General features: G+C 38.9%; 2 protein-coding genes and 1 pseudogene across 2 annotated transcripts in view; all 3 read left to right on the top strand.

The window, feature by feature from the left end:
• Nucleotides 1–17,675, top strand: part of LOC6032521 — a 290,364-nt gene that overhangs the window by 65,788 nt on the left and 206,901 nt on the right. Inside the window, exon 3 of the mRNA XM_038260848.1 lies at nt 871–4,259. Coding sequence (XP_038116776.1) covers nt 969–4,259 — 3,291 coding nt within the window. The 5' untranslated portion in view covers nt 871–968. The remainder of the gene's footprint in view (nt 1–870; nt 4,260–17,675) is intronic.
• LOC119768647 lies at nt 15,643–16,264 on the top strand (annotated as a pseudogene).
• LOC6032516 (perlucin) lies at nt 16,312–16,882 on the top strand. The gene is given in 3 exon segments (XM_038258988.1): nt 16,312–16,430; nt 16,481–16,602; nt 16,604–16,882. Coding segments are annotated over 3 exon segments (450 nt in total). The 5' UTR covers nt 16,312–16,325; the 3' UTR covers nt 16,827–16,882.

Raw genomic sequence — 17,675 nt, 5'->3', positions numbered from 1 at the left:
GTCAGAAAGATTGTAAAAAGGGTGGTTTTAGCAAGGAAACCCGTCATGTTTTGGGCCATGGGCGTCCGTGTAAGTTGGACATGCGTTGGGCGTTCCAGTGTTAACCTGCTATGAAAAAAATATTGCAATAAGGTAAAATAATACATTTCCAAAGTATTGCGTATCAGCTACGATTTGAATCCTTTATCATATGTATGGATGCACTTTCAAAATCAAATTTTCGACTAGCCGTGTGTGGTTCGTGATTCGCAAAACATACAATTTCTGTTCCACTAAATCAGAAACCAAACAATTTAATGAATTTTGGAATTGTATATTGTTCAAGAGCAGAGATTCAGCACCTCCCAAGTTATGGCCACCTTAATTGAAGTTTATAAGTTTTATTTATGCCAATGAGGCTAAGCACAGTAAATATAAATCATATTTTCTAAAAAAATAAAGGTTTTCTTAATATTTTTTGAAATGATTTTGTTACTTTTGATATTTAGTTTTGTAGTAGAAGCCATCGTCGATTTCTCTGGAACGACGCAACATTTTTGCAATCTTTTGAGAGCAATTTGTGGATTTTGTTCAGATCTACAAAACGCTTTTTGAAGATTGCAAAAATATTGTTTGGTTTTAGAGAAATCGACGAAATAGCGTAACTCCACCGCGTTAAAAAAGGTTTCTCTGTACACATCAAAAATATTCTCACAAGATATACATCGATTTCCTTTAACATTTTTCAACTCAACTTCGCAACGACCTCATCATCTCATTAGCGCAATATGCTTCAAAGTTAATCGTCCACCCAACTCTCCCAGCATCATCAACAAAAAAAATCTCATTCTCATTGTCACTCTTTATTCTTTTGCTCCCTTTCCTTTCCAGCGATCCCGCAAACCCCCCCAAACCTTCAACGATGCGCAGTGAACCGCCAGCCGACCTCCCACCGCAACGCCCATAACACCCCGTAACGCACGCACGCAATGGAAACCATCAAAACGCTCCTGCTGCAGTCGACCCCCTCCGCCGGGGGTGTCCCCCCACCACCACCATCGTCTAGCAGCAGCTGCAGTCCCAACAATGACGACCTGCTCTTCAGCGAGCCCGACTTTATTACGCCCCTCCCCAAAACGAAGCAACCGCCGGTCATCGTGGGGGTCGCCGTCAAGCGGACCCTGCTCCGCGGGGAGGTCCCACCGCCGCCAGCTAGCCAGATCGATATCCTGGAGCAGTGGCACAGCGACATCTTCGACTACCCGAAGAAGGACGGGAACGACTGCAACAACAACAATGGCGAGGTTGTTGGGGTAGATAACGATGGGGTTGATTTGATTGATTTCAGCACGGAGATTGAGGCGAGTCCGGTGCAGAACGTGCCGAAGCCGAAAGTGAAAAAGGTAACGTTCTTGCTGGAGGAGGAGGAGGATGATGGGGATGGGGAGGAGGAGGAGGAGGAGGAGGAGGACGAATGTGTAACAAAAGAAGGTGAATGGGATGTAAGTGATACCGTTGAGGTGTGGGAGGAGGAGGAGGAGGAGGTCGGGAGACCTGCTGGTAATGAAATATCAACAGAGACTATGCAAACAGATGACATTGTTTCTATCGGTGACGACGAAGACGTGGGGAAGGACTCGGTCCAGCGCGCATGCTCGACTCTCGATGACGGTAGTCGCGACTGCCAGCATCTTGCTGCGAGAGGAGGCTGGGATGATGTGCCAAAATCAGTGGTCGACCCCCGCGCCAGCGGGGACAGGTCTGCCGTATCGACGGCCAGTTCCAGCACCAACACACTGACGGAGCTGCTGGTGCTGGTGAATTCCGATACAGCACCACGACGGAACGGAGAGAGGAAAATCGACGAACTGGAGAGAAGTGCAAGCAGGCAGAACGCATGTGCAGAAGCTGGCAACGCTGGCAGCAGGAGAAAGAGGTTGGCCAGTGAATCGATCGATGCCACCGTGAACGGAAAGGACCCGTTGTCGTTGCTGCTTGTTGACATCGGTGAGGAGGACGCTGGCAGCACTGGCGCCGTGACCCGAACTCCCAAACCCGAAGCGGAGCGGAGAATCGACGAAACGGCTCACGGCCAGCACAGTCCGCGACCGTGCGCCAAACAAGTAGAAAATGTTGTAACGGCAGCACCTCCGAGCAGGTCCGTGGAACAACAGCTGGAACAACTTGAACAACGGCAGCACGAATCGCTCCAGTTGTGTGAAAAATCGATCCAAGTGCCGTCGCCATCCCGTCGTCCGGAACAACCTCGCGGAAGCGCCCCAGCGACCTCGTCGGACAGTGAGAGTGAAAACTATTATGGCACCTGTTCTCCGTCGCCACCGCCCCCGGTAGTGCCCCCCAGCCAGGGTGGGATTCCGCCACCGACCCAGTCGTACGGGCTGAACGTGGAAGTGACCCTCAACGCGCACATCAGTGTGCATGGATTAAGTGAGTTTGGATTTTTCGCGGCGGAACGCGGCGCTGAAGACCCGTCCGGTGGAGGTCAGACGGAGAAGGTTCTGCGGGACAGTGCCACCAATACTGGGGGGAACAACAACGTGACTCCGTCGAGTGCGGACAGTGGAATTATTATTATCGACGATGACGGCGATGAGTGTGGTGTTCAGGAAGCTCCGGAATCGCAGGAAGTGGTGGTGATTGAAGATTGCTTCGAGCGGAAGCAGCAGCTCGAGTGTCGGGACCAGGATACCCAGACGTTGAACGGAAGTTTTCCTCAGAAGAATACCAGTGAAATCAGTGTGCAAGTGTGTGCAAATGGCGATTCTGACCTACGACTCGACGATTCTAGTGTGAGTGAGTCGGAAATAGACGAACGGAAGGATCTGCGCTTCCTGACCAAGAACACGGACCAGTATCTGCGACCTCCACTGAACTTTCTCAGCGAGAAGCACGAGTGTTTTGAGGCCAGCAATCGGCTGAAACGCCTCGAAGAACGGTTCCGCGGATTTGCCTACACGAAAAAGCTATTACGTGAATCCGCTGCCAACAATTCCAACGGTGGGGGGCAGAACCTTTCGTCCTCGCTGAGCTCCCTGTCGACGTTGCTGGCAGATTGTACCACCAACACAAGCGCAGCATCCCAAAAACAGCCAGCATCGTCATCGTCATCGACGGCCATCGATGCTGTTAGCTCCCAAACTGACAGCACCTTCGTGCCATCGTGGAAAACATCCTCGCTCAGCTGCCTCCAAAGTAGTCCCGACAACGATGTCCGTCTGAATCACGTGGTTCCCAAGCCAGCGCCAGTTCTACCACCGTTGACATCCTCCCTGCTCTCCCTGTCCGCGTCCTCTCTGCTCTCTCTCTCCTGCCTTGACCAACAACGTCAACAGCAGAAGCCCCAGCAGGACGACTGCTCCCAAACAACCCAAAACAATAAACCCAACACCCCCCGTAACCACCTTTCCAAAGCATCCTCCCTACCCTCGCTCCTCCCCCAGTACCTCTTCCCAGCACCCCCAACCCGAACCCCACCAAAACCACCCCAACTCCCAGAACAAGTTCCGGAAGAAGACCCCCCAAAACCCTTCCGACCACCCCTCGCCACCCCGGAATCGAGTGTAGCCTCCGAGGAGATCTGCACCATCTTCCCCGGTGGAAAACCTCGCGTCCAAGACCCCCTAGAAGTGCTCGAACCCACGACCACCCAACTATCCGAAGACTCCGAAGAAGAGGAAGAAGACCCCGACTGTGAAGAATTCCTCAACCTCGAGAAGCTCCTCGCGGCGGATCCGCACACCAACTGCGAGTTCGACACGCGCCATTTTGCCCAGTACGAACCGCAGGTCTACCAGATCAAGTACTGCTATGACGAGCTCGAGGAGGAGCTAGAGGGCGAGTCGGCGACGAGCGTCGGCGGGCTGCTGATCGGTCCGCCCGAAAGTGTCAGTGTTCTGAGTGCAACGAATCGTGAAGAAAACGAAGAAGACGGGTGCGCGTGTGTGATCGAGGCCGTACCGATCTATCGTACGTTACCGCTGGTCGAGATGCGCGAAACGACGGGGACCCTGCGGGGTCTGCTGAAGAAGCCAAATAGGCCCCCACCGGTGCGGAAGAACCGGGTAGTGTTTGACGAGACGCGCAACGAGTTCTTCGAGGCGGACTACATCATCCTGATCCGGGAGGATTGCCCGTACGACGAGGAGGACGAGGAACCGTGCACCTGCGGCGAACACGAGCTCGTTCGAATATGTTGTGACGAAGGCTGCAACTGCGGGTACACGACGGCGGCACCGGCGGACGACGGGCGGACGCCACCGGTAAGTGTCGGAGAATGAAAATTAACACATTTAATGGGGGGCTTGATTGAGGGATTTGTTGTTTTGGAGGGGACGCACGGTGGGTCACGCAAGGTGTCAAGGATTATGCGTCTCCATCGAAATTTTCTCTGGAGTCTAGACTCGTCGATTCAACGGCAGGAAAATGTAAACAAAAACATAAACAAAATGGCCATTATCTTTTGCAAGCAACCAAACTTTTCGACACCCTAGGCAATCGTAAAATCAATACAAATTGCTGATCTTTTTCCGGATTTATCCCGGAAAAGATCCGGCAACAATTTTGTATGGTTTGACGTTTGCAGAGGGTACCAAAAAAAGGTAAACAAATCACCCCTACTCCAACTATTCATGGGCGTAATTTTTGAATGAACCCAAAACACAGAAAGCGTAACGTTAGTTCCCGCTACGGCCGATGTAAAAATAAACAAAGTTGGGGACGTGTTGACAACCAGAAAGTGCTCGAGAGAGAGAGAGTGACAGTAACTATCTTGAAAGAAACTTCATCCAAAACTTTTAAACCTCCAAAAATGTAACAAATTAATATTCTGCAATTTTCTCGAAATTGATTGATTTAATGAAATTTTAATTACTCAATTTTTTTAACTGGCCAAAACTTTATGGGGTCAAAAAAAAACAAAACAGCCATTCTGCATATTTGGTTCGTCCATAAAATACTTCAAATATTGACAGCATTCCGTATAAAAATGCTACGCAAATACTCAAAAATCTGTGTCTCGAGAAGAAACATGAAGAAGCTCTTGAATGACGTTTTAAATGTTTTTTTGTTAAAAAATTAAAAAAAAAGAATAAAAGGAAGATTTTTATTTAAGATAGTCATGATTTTCAGAAAATATTCAAAATGCGTGACACATGATACATACAAATTGATTTTTTTAAGTTAATCAAATTTGCAATCGAATATCAATTTTTTATAAGAGCATAGTGACCACTCAGATCAGGAAAGTTGGGAAAAAGTCGGGATTTCGTAAATCGCCAAAAAAGATCGATAATAAGTTGAGAATTTGTGGTTCTTTATCAACAGTCGGGAAAAGTCATTCCAAATCGGCCAGATTTGCCCCAAAGTATGATGTTTTGATTAAAAAATGATGGATGTTTCGATACCCTGGTCAAAGGAAGTTGTCTATTTAGGTCTCATACTTGACTCGAAACTTTTGTTTCGGCAGCATGTAGACAAAATATTGAACAAGTGCAGCATTCTCATCAGGTGCTTGTACCCTTTAATTAACAGAAAATTAAAGCTAAGTTTAAGTTAGTTTTAGGTTAGGTTATGTTTTCTTAACATTTTTTTTTCCTCATTGTACCTAGTGTTACAAAAATGATAAATCATATACTTTTAAAGTTATGAAAATGAACAGTGCTTAAATCACGAAAAGCAAACTAAAGCTGAAGAGCCACAGCTGACCACTTGTTATGTAAACCAAATGTAATTATTATAAGACAGATTCAATAAAGTATATTTAATTCAAAAAAAAATCGGGAAAAGTCAAGAATTTCAAGCAGGCTTGCTTGAAAAATATTGACGTATTTTCTTACTCTTGAATAATTTTGTTTTATTTTGTACTTTTTTTCAATTCATTTGAGGTAAATTTTTTTTGAGAACTTAACATAATATTTAGGTTTTCTATGATATTATTTTTTTTTCTTTTAACGAATCAAAAGATATAGATACAAAGAAACTTTAAACAAGAACAAAGCTGATACAAAGCAAAATTTCTAATACAGCTAAATATCAATTTGACTAGTCTAATGTTAATTTTCTATTTAATTTTACCACATAACTTAAATGTTTAAATATATTTCGAATCGTTAAACTTGAACTCTAAAACTGTTTTTTTTTTGTGGCAAATGTTTTAAATGTAAAACTGAATTAACTGAGTAATTGCAAGTATTTTTCCCAATTCTTTGATTCTTGTAAAAATTTGTTTACAGGCATAATCCATCCATGGTTGAAAATTGATTTTCACTATCGGAAAAACTTGACAATCAAATGAAATCCATTAAAATTTCGTGTTGAATGAGTAAAAATTAAATACTTAAAAATATGATTAAAATTACAAAAAAAAATAAAATCGATTCAACAAATTTAAATTTAGGTTTAAAGAATCTGTCTCGTCAAAAATTTCCGTAAAATGAGAGGTATTTGTAGTCAGCTGTTAAAACCACAAAATGAAAGAGGAAATGAGATTAACATATTTTTTGAGATTTCAGATTTTTTTTATGCATTAGGACGTATATAAATTAAGTCATGCCTGTTTTTGCCTCCTTTTTTTAGTTTTAACCGAGAAACAAATACTCTATGCTTGGAATAAAAAAAACCCTTGAATTTATTTTTAGACAGTGAGTATTTTGATTTTTTCAATGCATTGCTTGGTTACTACTTTTATAAAATTCCTTCGAATTTTCAAGTATACATATTCAATTTTTTTATGTACAGATTGTTATTAGGGGACCATCCATGAACCACGTGGACAACATAGGCATGGCAATTGTCCACGACCTAAACAAAAAAAATGTTTTGTATTGTCAATTGTCCACGAGGGAGGGGGCGGGAGGGGGGGGTGGGTAACAGATTCCAGAAGTGTCCACGTGGTTTTTGGATGGTCCCTAGCAGTCATGTTCCAAAAATCCAATAAAATGTTTCCGATAACACTATTTGGTGTTGGTGAGATATATTTTTTTGCAATGGTAAATAACGTCATGATTCGAATTTCCCGACGCTTCGAAACCCGGAGACCATTTTGTTTCATAAGTTATTTGGATATAAGTTCGCATAAAAATTGTCAAAACTATATTATTTGATGAACTCCAACATCAACTTTCATTTCAAATATGTTTGGACGCTGTAGTCAATGCTAAAACAATCAAATTATTTAAAAATAAAAACATGAGTTTACCAAAACATTGAAATATTTCGCTGAAATATTTCATTGGCGTTCGAAGCACCGGGAAGGCAAAGCACAAATTTATGGTTCTGATTTCCTTAAATTATAGCATTTTATATACAAAATAACGATTGTTTTGATAGTAACAGCTTATTTGAGTCCTAAAGAATGCCATTCACATTTCAGTCCAAATTTGTGCGATTCATAAGCAAAATCGGGTGTCCGAAATTCGAATCAAACGTGTCCGCATTTCGAATCAGCTTCTATCGTTGTCCGGGAGCACATCAAGTCATTTTAATGTAGAAATTCTGATGAAAAATGGTTCGAAAAAAAAATCATGCATTCTCTTAAAATTGAAATTGAAATATTTGCTCGTAATGCTATGCTATGCTATGCTATGCTACTATTATAAAATTGAAATATTTCCGGATCATTGTGTGTGAGATCCTTATGTAATTTTTTTTAACAAACAGCTTTGTCGAAGACCGCAAAACGATCCGAGTAAACCCTGACGAGTTATATGCGAATAATAAAAGCCGTTTTTGTATGAAAAGATTTATTTTCACCAACTTTGACGATCTTAAGCGACCCTTTAAACTTTAATCGATTTGGCATTAAATTGGCGCGGTTACTCATTTTTACCTAAAGAATCGAGCCAAAGGGTATCCCTGATGACTATTTTTTCATTGTCACCCTACTGCTGATTGATTTTTAAAAGTTGGAATATCACATGAACAACGCGATCAATGATTGAATGATAAGCCATAAGCCATATCTTCAGTTGTTATTTTCTTACTCTTCGACAATCTCTTATAAGATTTGATCAATAACAATTTCTTACCTAAGTTTTGTGGATTTTCTTATATTTTTTTTCTTATTACCGATGGTCCTTTTTTTCTGGTGTCAAAATCTGATATTTTGGCGAATTCGCTCGGTTTTTTTACACCCTAAAGTTTCTAAAAGATCGTTGATTTCAGTTATTTATTCTAAGATTCGCATCTGCTTGTTTGCGATAGAAAGTTGTATTCCTAGCGAGTGTATTTTTTTCTATCTTTCGAAAAGCAAACTGTTTAAAAATTACGTCAAAAGTTGTTTATAATTGTTACACAATCCAAAACCTTAAAGCGACTGATATCTCTATCGAACCCGCAATCAACCAGAATTGCCATTGGCATTTGGCTTGCATAATACACGACACCAGCTCGCTCACGTCACCCACGTTCGGCCATATATTTCGAGCCACATACGGTGAAAATTCACATACACACACACACACACACACACACACACACACCCACAATCCTCCCCAAGGATCTTGGGGGTGGCCTCTCAGCGCTACCGCACCACAAGCTGACCACTTTAGTCCGGTGGGGCCTAAATGGCGATTCCCGATAATTTATTGCGGCCATAAAGACGCACACTATCTCACTTCCAATTTCCTTCCGACGATATGTCAGTTTGTACAACGCGCGCACACACATACACACGCACGCGCATATGGATAATGTATCATTGTGTGTCCTCCAAACTCCCACGCGAATTTCACACAAAACGGTAACAAAAGATTGACGCATTTTCCACTTCACACGTGCCCGCACACCTACGTGGGTCGGGGTCCTCCTTGCACGTGGTTTCTACCTTTGTGGTCTTTCTTTTGGGTGAGTTCATCACGCTCAACGTGAAAAAGAACAACTTTTTGAAAGTTTCAAAACTTTGCCACCAGTTATGATAACGAATAAATTTGAGCAAAATAAAAAGATCTGCCGAAAATGGGTCCTGTTACCCTAACCAGCGCCATTCGACTACACAGCGACGTTGTCGTGTTGTCTTGTCGCACGTCACTTTATGACGAATAAAACATGCAATGTAAACAATAACAAACACGTTTTGTTTGGTGACCTAAAGTTTGGTTGAATTTGGTTGCTGGAGTCCCGAGTTATAATTACAAATATTTACGGTAGTCGAGCTTGTACGTGTGTCAAACGCGTTCTGACCTGGAATCTGTTTGGCCAGTATTCGCACTTACATAAATTTTCAGGGTGTGTCAAGATAGCACGACAAGATTGAAACTTCATTCATATGAAGAGTGGCAACAATTCACGAAGTTTTTTCGGTTTTTATTGAAAATCTAAAGATTGCAATCAAATTTTGGGGACCTGTGAAGGTCAAAAGTTCAAAATGGACAGCTGGAAAAAAATGGCGTTCTTAACTCATTTTTTTTTTTTGCAAAATGTACAAGCGACAAGATAGCACGACAGCGTCGACATGTTAATGGCTCATCACTCACTAGTGCCCGAGAGGATGACGTTTACGACCTTCGTGGGGTGTGGCCACACGCCCTCTAGTCTCTTGTGACCGCCGGAGTGTGTCCTTCTTATCGGGTGGGTGCTATCAGACAGCGTGAATTGGCGTAATCCGCGAGAAAGGCAAATAAAGATGTTGTGTAGCTGGTTTTGCGTGCCCTAAATCGTTTTTGAATCGTTTGGCCAATTTATTATACACTGCGATTGTGGAATTTTGATGAGTTGTAGATGATGTAGTTCTGTTTTGAAATTTAAGGTTTTTATTATTGAATCAATAAAGGTTGTATTTTAAATATTTTTAGATTTCCAACATACATTTTTCAGCCATGAATGTGACTGTACATAGTAGAGCAATTCTCCACCAAAACCGGAATTGGATTTTACTTATATTTTTTATTTAGCTTAAACTTTGTGGGGGCCGTCAAAGTAACATTGTTAGACCAACTAGCCACCACCAAGTTTTATTAAGGTTTCATGGTAGCATCTTGATTGCTTAGTAGCTTTATTTTGGCATTCACCGCAACCAATAAGCAAAAGCTAATTATTAGGTTCTAACAAGGTTTTATGCCTCGGACATAAAACCTGGCAAAAATAAAAGCCGACTGGCTTTCAAAAAGGTTTTATGAAAGTTTTAATAGAGGCTTGAAAACCAGAAGGCAATGCCATGCCAAATGGTTTTATCGCATGCTTATTCAAAATCAAGGGTGTTGTAACTGTCAAGTGCACTTACTCTCACTTAAAACCATAAGCTCCTAAAAGAGTATTTAACGCAGCCAAATAAATATGACGCTAAACGCGTGTTCTGATTGAATATTTTTGACCAGGCAGAAAAAATGTAGAAAGCATACATTTTATTAAAATTTGATGAAAACACACAATAATGCTGAATTTCGGATATAATTGGTATAGCAAAAGAAGATTAACATTAATTTGAACATTTTTTCAAAAGAATTGAAGTGTATTCTTTGCATCAAAAACTATAATCATAATTTTGGCAGCGGTTCATATAAAAATGGTACGTAATAATTCGAAAATTTGAAACTTTTCAAGGAATTTTTTGATTGATTTGGTGTTTTCGGCAAAGTCGTAAACCGGGGTGATTTTGATAGGATTTCAATTTATTTTTGAAATATTTTCCAACTGGTAAGGTTTTTCTCAAGATTATTATTTTTAAAACATGTAGTGGGGTAGGCCACACAAAGCTCATGCACTATTTTTGAAAAAAAAAATCAATAGTGTTTAGAAAAATAGTTACGCTAAAACTTCTTAGTTTAAATTCATGGTTGACTTTGATAGCTTTATTTGTTATAGTAAAAATCAGATTTAAGGTGTTCAAATTTCATTTTTACGTCACTAAGGTTGCTGATATAGTTTTAAAGAAAAAAAATCAATATTTATATTTAGTTACTTAGGTTATAAGGCTTTTTAACAAAATACATATCAATTTTAGGTACAATTGTAAAATAGTCGATTTTTTTCTTGAAATTTGTTAGTTTTGTTTATAAAAATATTGATTTATATTGCATTTTAAACTGATTTCAAGCACGAATCACAAGTTTTCACAGTTTACATAAAATTTGTTTAACTAACATTGCCTATAAATTTACAGATTGTTTTTAAATGTGTTTTAGAAACATATATTATTTATTATTTACAAACTTATTTTGCCTTCTCTTAGTGGAAAATTGTCCAAAGAATCTGAAAATGCATTCCGTTTTTCGTTTTAAAATCATGTTCATTGAGAAAATCATGACACTTTCTGAAGTTTGAAATAATGCTTTAAATAAACATTTTCTTTATTATAGTACACTAACTTTTTCAAATTTTCAAAGTGTTATCAAAACTTCTTCTTGTGGTACTTTGAACTCTTCTCTACCACGGACAGCATAATTTCAGACCTTTGCGTACGTATTTATTTTGTACTCTTCATTTTGCGGAAAAATCTGAAACCTTTCAAAGTCAACCCGTTAAAACGGATGATTTTTGAATTAATTTTTTCACAAAAAATCAATTTCCAAAAATCCGTTTTTTTCAATTCATATTTTTTTTTATGTTTTAGGGAACAAAATCCCGCATCTTTTATGCCTTTCAGAAGTATGGACCAACATTTTGCCGACGAGTTATATATTTTTTTAATTGTAATTTGTGTAAAAAATTGAAATCTTGTCTTCTTTTTATTTTTTTTAATTGTTATCTTGTATTTAAATGTTTTGCCTTATTTTTTTTTGATTAAGTGCAAAATAAAACAATTCATAAATTTTGTCCAATAAATTCCGTCTTTTTTTCAAAAAGTGTCCATGATTGTCCATTCCAGAAAATATTTTATTTTTTGAAAAGTTTAGAAAATTTCCTGCAATTTTGTCTAGGAAACATTTTACAATGAGTTATATTGAAGTGCATTACAGAGTTTTGGATAGGGCGTCCAAATTTCCCGGGTTTTGTATTTCCCGGGAAACGGGAAAAATATTTTAGGAATCCCGGGAATTCCCGGGATCCCGGGAAATTTTCGAAACAGTCATAAAATCTATGTTTTCATTATATTTGATATGTTTTTAAGCTTGAAATCATAGAAATAACTGAATCAAATTAATTGGTGATACTCTACACTGCAATATAAACAATGACGGCAGTTTTCTATAGCTTAAATGAAATTTATTTTTTTTTGTTCATTGTTGTGCTTTGGATTTCAAATAAACTACAATGTGATTCTAATCAAATATGGCTTATATAAATATACATATCTTTTTTATAAGACATGACCAGAGAAGCTTGAAAAATTTCTTTGAAAATATCTTCAAAAAAACAAGAGGCAACAACAAATAAATTGACACTAATCAATGTAAAATTTTAGATATGTTTTGAATTTTATATTTTATATAATAAAAGATTACACAACAAGGGGTAAATATCGATTACTTTTTCAAAATGTCTGATGTACATAAGAAACTGTTGGCACATTGGTTGTTATGAAAAAGTAAATTATAAATACGACAAGTGCTGGAAAAAATAAGTTTTACAACAAGTTGCTTGCAACATTTTTTGCAATTTTGAATAAACGCTATTTGAATGGAATTTTTGCAAATATCCATGTGTTAAATAAATTCACCGCTAGAAAAAATACTTACTGATACTAGTTTTCAAAAGTTCAACTTGAAAAAAACTTTTACGAAAAAAAAACATATTTTAAAAATTATCTTCAAGTTACTATCAACTAGGAAAACACAGGAATACAGTCAAAATAGGTAAAAAGGAGATTTTAGAGTGATAAATTTGAAAACCGGTTTTCCGTGGAATTTTTGTTATGCTCCTGTTTGAACAAAAGTCATTCAAAATATCGTGCAAAAAAATGGCTTAATAGCTGATTAATGCTGATGTCTGCCGAATATAAATTATAATGCTTTGAAATTATTATCGATTATAAGGTATTCAATTGTTCATCTATTTCCACAACCAAATCTGAATTTCCAGACCAAAATTTGTTTTTTTTTTTTAATTTCGGGAATTCCCGGGACAAATTACAAAAAAATCCCGGGATTCGGGAATTCCCGGTTTAGGAAAATTCCCGGGATTTTTGTCCCGGGAATTCCCGGGATGGACGCACTAGTTTTGGAGTTCCTTTAAGCTGTGTGTTGCATCATTGGAACAATTATTTCTTTAACTAAGGCATGAAAAATAAAAAAATATAAAACTTACAAAAATAGCATTTTTCAATTTTAAAATATGAAACATTCGTAAAATTTTGTTGTCTTTTCGAAAACAAAATTTTTAGTTTTTTTTTATCAAGACTAACATTTCAAAAAGTGTGTAATATTGAATGTTTAGCCGTTTTGAAATGAATAAAAAAAAATACAACATTAAACTGTATGAAGCTTCTCAAAAATACTGTTTTGATTAATTGTCATTCCAACCTTTTTTTTAAGGCCCTATCTGCATAGAAAATCCATGACTCATTGGTGTTCAACCACCCAAGAATTATGTAAGCACATTTATTTTTAAACAGGGGATTTTTTAACTGGCTTCTCGATGTCAAAGCCATTCTGTTATGCATAAACACATCTGGAGTTTTTTTTTTAAATGTCCAATAAACCAAATTTTCATTTTTTGAGCAATTCTCTGAGATTTCGGTCATTCGATTTTTTTTGTATTTTTTAATCCGGCTGAAACTTTTTTGGTGCCTTCGGTATGCCCAAAGAAGCCATTTTGCATCATTAGTTTGTCCATATAATTTTCCATACAAATTTGGCAGCTGTCCATACAAAAATGATATGTGAAAATTCAAAAATCTGTATTTTTGAAGGAATTTTTGATCGATTTGGTGTCTTCGGCAAAGTTGTAGGTATGAATATGGACTACACTGAAAAATTGATACACGATAAAAAAATTTGGTGATTTTTAATTTAACTTTTGTCACTAAAACTTGATTTGCAAAAACACTATTTTTAATTTTTTCATTTTTGATATGTTTTAGAGGACATAAAATGCCAACTTTTCAGAAATTTCAGAATGGGCAAAATCTTTGACCGAGTTATGATTTTTGAATCAATACAGATTTTTCAAAAATCGAAATATTGGTCGCAAAATTTTCAACTTTATTTTCCGATGTAAAATCGAATTTGCAATCAAAAGTACTTTAGTGAATTTTTGAAAAAGTGCACCATTTTCAAGTTATAACCTTTTTAGGTAATTTTTGAAAATAGTCGCAGTTTTCATTTTTAAAAATAGTGCCCATGTTTGCCCACTATTGAAAAACATATTTTGAAAAGCTGAGAAAATTCTCTATATTTTGCTTCTTCGACTTTGTTGATACGACCCTTAGTTGCTGAGATATTGCCATGCAAAGGTTAAAAACATGAAAATTGATGTTTTTTAAGTTCACCCAAACAACCCACTATTTTCTAATGTCGATATCTCAGCAACTATAGGTCCGATTCACAATGTTAATATATGAAACATTTGTGAAATTTTCCGATCTTTTCGAAAAATACTTTCAAAATTCAAAATCAAGACTAACATTTCAAACAGGCCAAACATTCAATATTACGCCCATTTGAAATGTTAGACTTGATTTAAAATTTTTGAAAGTATTTTTTTCGAAAAGATCGGAAAATTTCACGAATGTTTCATATATTAACATTGAAAATCGGACCTATAGTTGCTGAGATATCGACATTAGAAAATGGTGGGTTGTTTGGGTGAGACTTAGAAAACATCAATTTTCCTGTTTTTTAACATTTGCATGGCAATATCTCAGCAACTAAGGGTCGTATCAACAAAGTCCGAAAAAGCAAAATATAGAGAATTTTCTCAACTTTCCAAAATATTTTTTCCAAAAGTGGGCAAACATGGGCACTATTTTTAAAAATGAAAACTGCGACTATTTTCAAAAAGTTACTTAAAAATGGCTATAACTTAAAAACGGTACACTTTATCAAAATTTCACTAAAGTACTTTTTGATTGCAAATTCGATTTTACATCGAAAAATGAAGTTGAAAAATTTTTGCGACCAATATTTCGATTTTTTTTAAAAATCTGTATTGATTCAAAAAATCATAACTCGGTCAAAGATTTTTTGCCCATTCTGGAAATTTCTGAAAAGTTGGCATTTTATGTCCTCTAAAACATATCAAAAAATAAAAAATTAAAAATAGTGTTTTTTTGCAAATCAAGTTTTAGTGACAAAAAGTTAAATTAAAATCACCAAATTTTTTTACCGTGTATCAATTTTTTCAGTGCAGTCCATATCCATACCTACAACTTTGCCGAAGACACCAAATCGATCAAAAATTCCTTCAAAAGATACAGATTTTTGAATTTTCACATATCATTTTTGTATGGACAGCTGCCAAATTTGTATGGAAAATTATATGGACAAACTAATGATGCAAAATGGCTTCTTTGGGCATACCGAAGGCACCAAAAAAGTTTCAGCCGGATTAAAAAATACAAAAATTAAAATTAAAGAAAAAAGACCGATTCCGTAGAGAACTGCTCTTTGCTTTTTGGGTGTTTTTAATACCCCTGAATCGATGTTGTTTCAAAAACACCCAAAAAGCAAAATCTAGAAATTTGGTTTATTAAACCTTTTCAAAAAAACACAAGACATGCAGTTTCTCTGTGAGTCTGTGACTCAAGATTTGCCTTCAAGATATCGCCACTCATAAGTTTGATTCGTCCTCGTAACGATGTCAAAAGCGACTGCTCTGTTGTTGGTGATCCTGACCGCCCTCCACGGCTCCGAACCGCAGGTGAAGTGCACTGGCCTGTCCAAGTACTTTGTTCCGAATTTCACCGTAAGTACTCCTCACTGCAATCGTTTCAAGTAACACTCAGCGCCACCCTAACGATCCCCGACAGGCCAACTGGTTCAAAGCGAGCTAGTACTGCCACTACCTCGGCATGCGACTGGCCATCGTGGCCAACCAGCGGGACCAGGCCAACCTGATCGAGCTGGTCAAGGGCACGGACAAGTACGGCAACGCCAGCACCGAGTTCTGGATCGGGGCGAGTGACCTCGCCGAGGAGGGCCACTTTTACTGGCACGCCAGCGGGACCAGGGTGTTGTTTGCAAATTGGAAGCAAAATCAGCCGGACAACGCTGGGAAGGTGGAGCATTGCGTCGAGGTTCGGTACATTCCGGCGCACGGCTGGGTGTGGCACTGGAACGATCGGGACTGCCTGCAGAGGCGGTACTTTGCGTGTGAGGCGCTGGAGATCGGCAAGGAGATTACGCTGTTTTGAGGCGTTGTTGTTGTTGTTATCGCAGGCTTCATGAAATAAAGTAAAAAAAATCCCCTTTCGACTTCAACTTCAGTCTCGAATCACAGTTCTGCTGATAGAGATGTCGAAGTTGGTCCTGCTGTTTCTGATTGTGGCTGCGTTCCATAGCTCAGCACGACAAGCTCGTTGCATTGGACTTCACAAGTATTTCTTCCCAAACTTTAAGGTTCGTCTTTCAAATCCACTTCTTCAATACTTCTAACCAAGAAATTCCAGGCAAACTGGTTCAAGGCCAATGAGTACTGCAACTACCTCGGGATGCGACTCGCGATCATCTCCAGCCAGGAAGATCAAGCCAAACTGATCGAAGTGCTCAAATCAACCGACCAGTTTACGGACGAGTACGGAAGTTTGGATCGGCGCCAGCGATCTAGCTGAGGAGGGAAACTTCCACTGGGTGGCGACCGGAACGAGGCTGCAGTTCACCCGGTGGCACCCACACCAGCCGGATAACGGAATCCCCTCCGAAGGGTGGGACTGGCACTGGAATGATCGAGGCTGCAGCACGAGCCACTATTTTGCCTGTGAAAATGTGGAGGGCAGAGAGATTGTGCAATTTTGAGTGGGAGTTGAACTGGGTTTGAACTAGTTACTGCCCACCATTGAAAAAACGGCTAATATCCACTTTTGGCAAAAACGAGATATTAGCACCAGGCGGTAGAGGATGTTCCAACGCATCTCCTGGAACTTGAATTTCACTGAAATAGTGTTTAGACTTAGCTGCCGATGCGAAAAACCAAACGGCTAATATGCCACTCTTATGGGAAATTGCCTTAACGGAGATTTTGTGACAAACACTAAAACGCGTTTTTCTCGGAATACTTGATTTGGCATAATAGCCGAATTTTCAAATATGGGCAGTTAGTTTGCCCTACAAAAATACAAATCTACAGTAGCTGGCTTCACGAAGTTGTGTTTTCTATAAATCGACGTCGTCGTGCTGTCTTGTCGCACCCGCCATTTCGACGTTCCGAGAAAAACAAGACTTTCAATAAACAAAAACGAAAGCACACAATGTAAACAATAACAAACTGTGATATGAGCTACATTGGACAAACTAAGAGATTGCTGCAAACCAGGTTGGATGAGCATATACACACATATGTCAAAATTGCCATGGAGGAAAAACGGAAAGGATTTGTCCCCCATTTCAAGTCAGCAGTAACCGAACACATCATCGAGGAAAAACATAACATCACAGCTAGCGACGCGGTCATCTTAAGACACATCACTAACCCATCGAAGCTGGCTGTCGCTGAAAGTTTGGAAATCTTCAAGGCAGGCAACAAACGTTTACTCAACAAGGATTCAGGTAACGGCTCAACGTGGCTGTTTAAGCTGTTACCTATACAGGCACAAAAGAAGAACGAGGAGGTAGTACCTACAGTAACTACAAATATGGATACACCAG

The sequence above is a fragment of the Culex quinquefasciatus genome, chromosome 3 (assembly GCF_015732765.1).
Source record: "Culex quinquefasciatus strain JHB chromosome 3, VPISU_Cqui_1.0_pri_paternal, whole genome shotgun sequence".
Classification (NCBI taxonomy): domain Eukaryota; kingdom Metazoa; phylum Arthropoda; class Insecta; order Diptera; family Culicidae; genus Culex; species Culex quinquefasciatus.
This window is presented reverse-complemented; position numbering and strand designations above follow the sequence as displayed.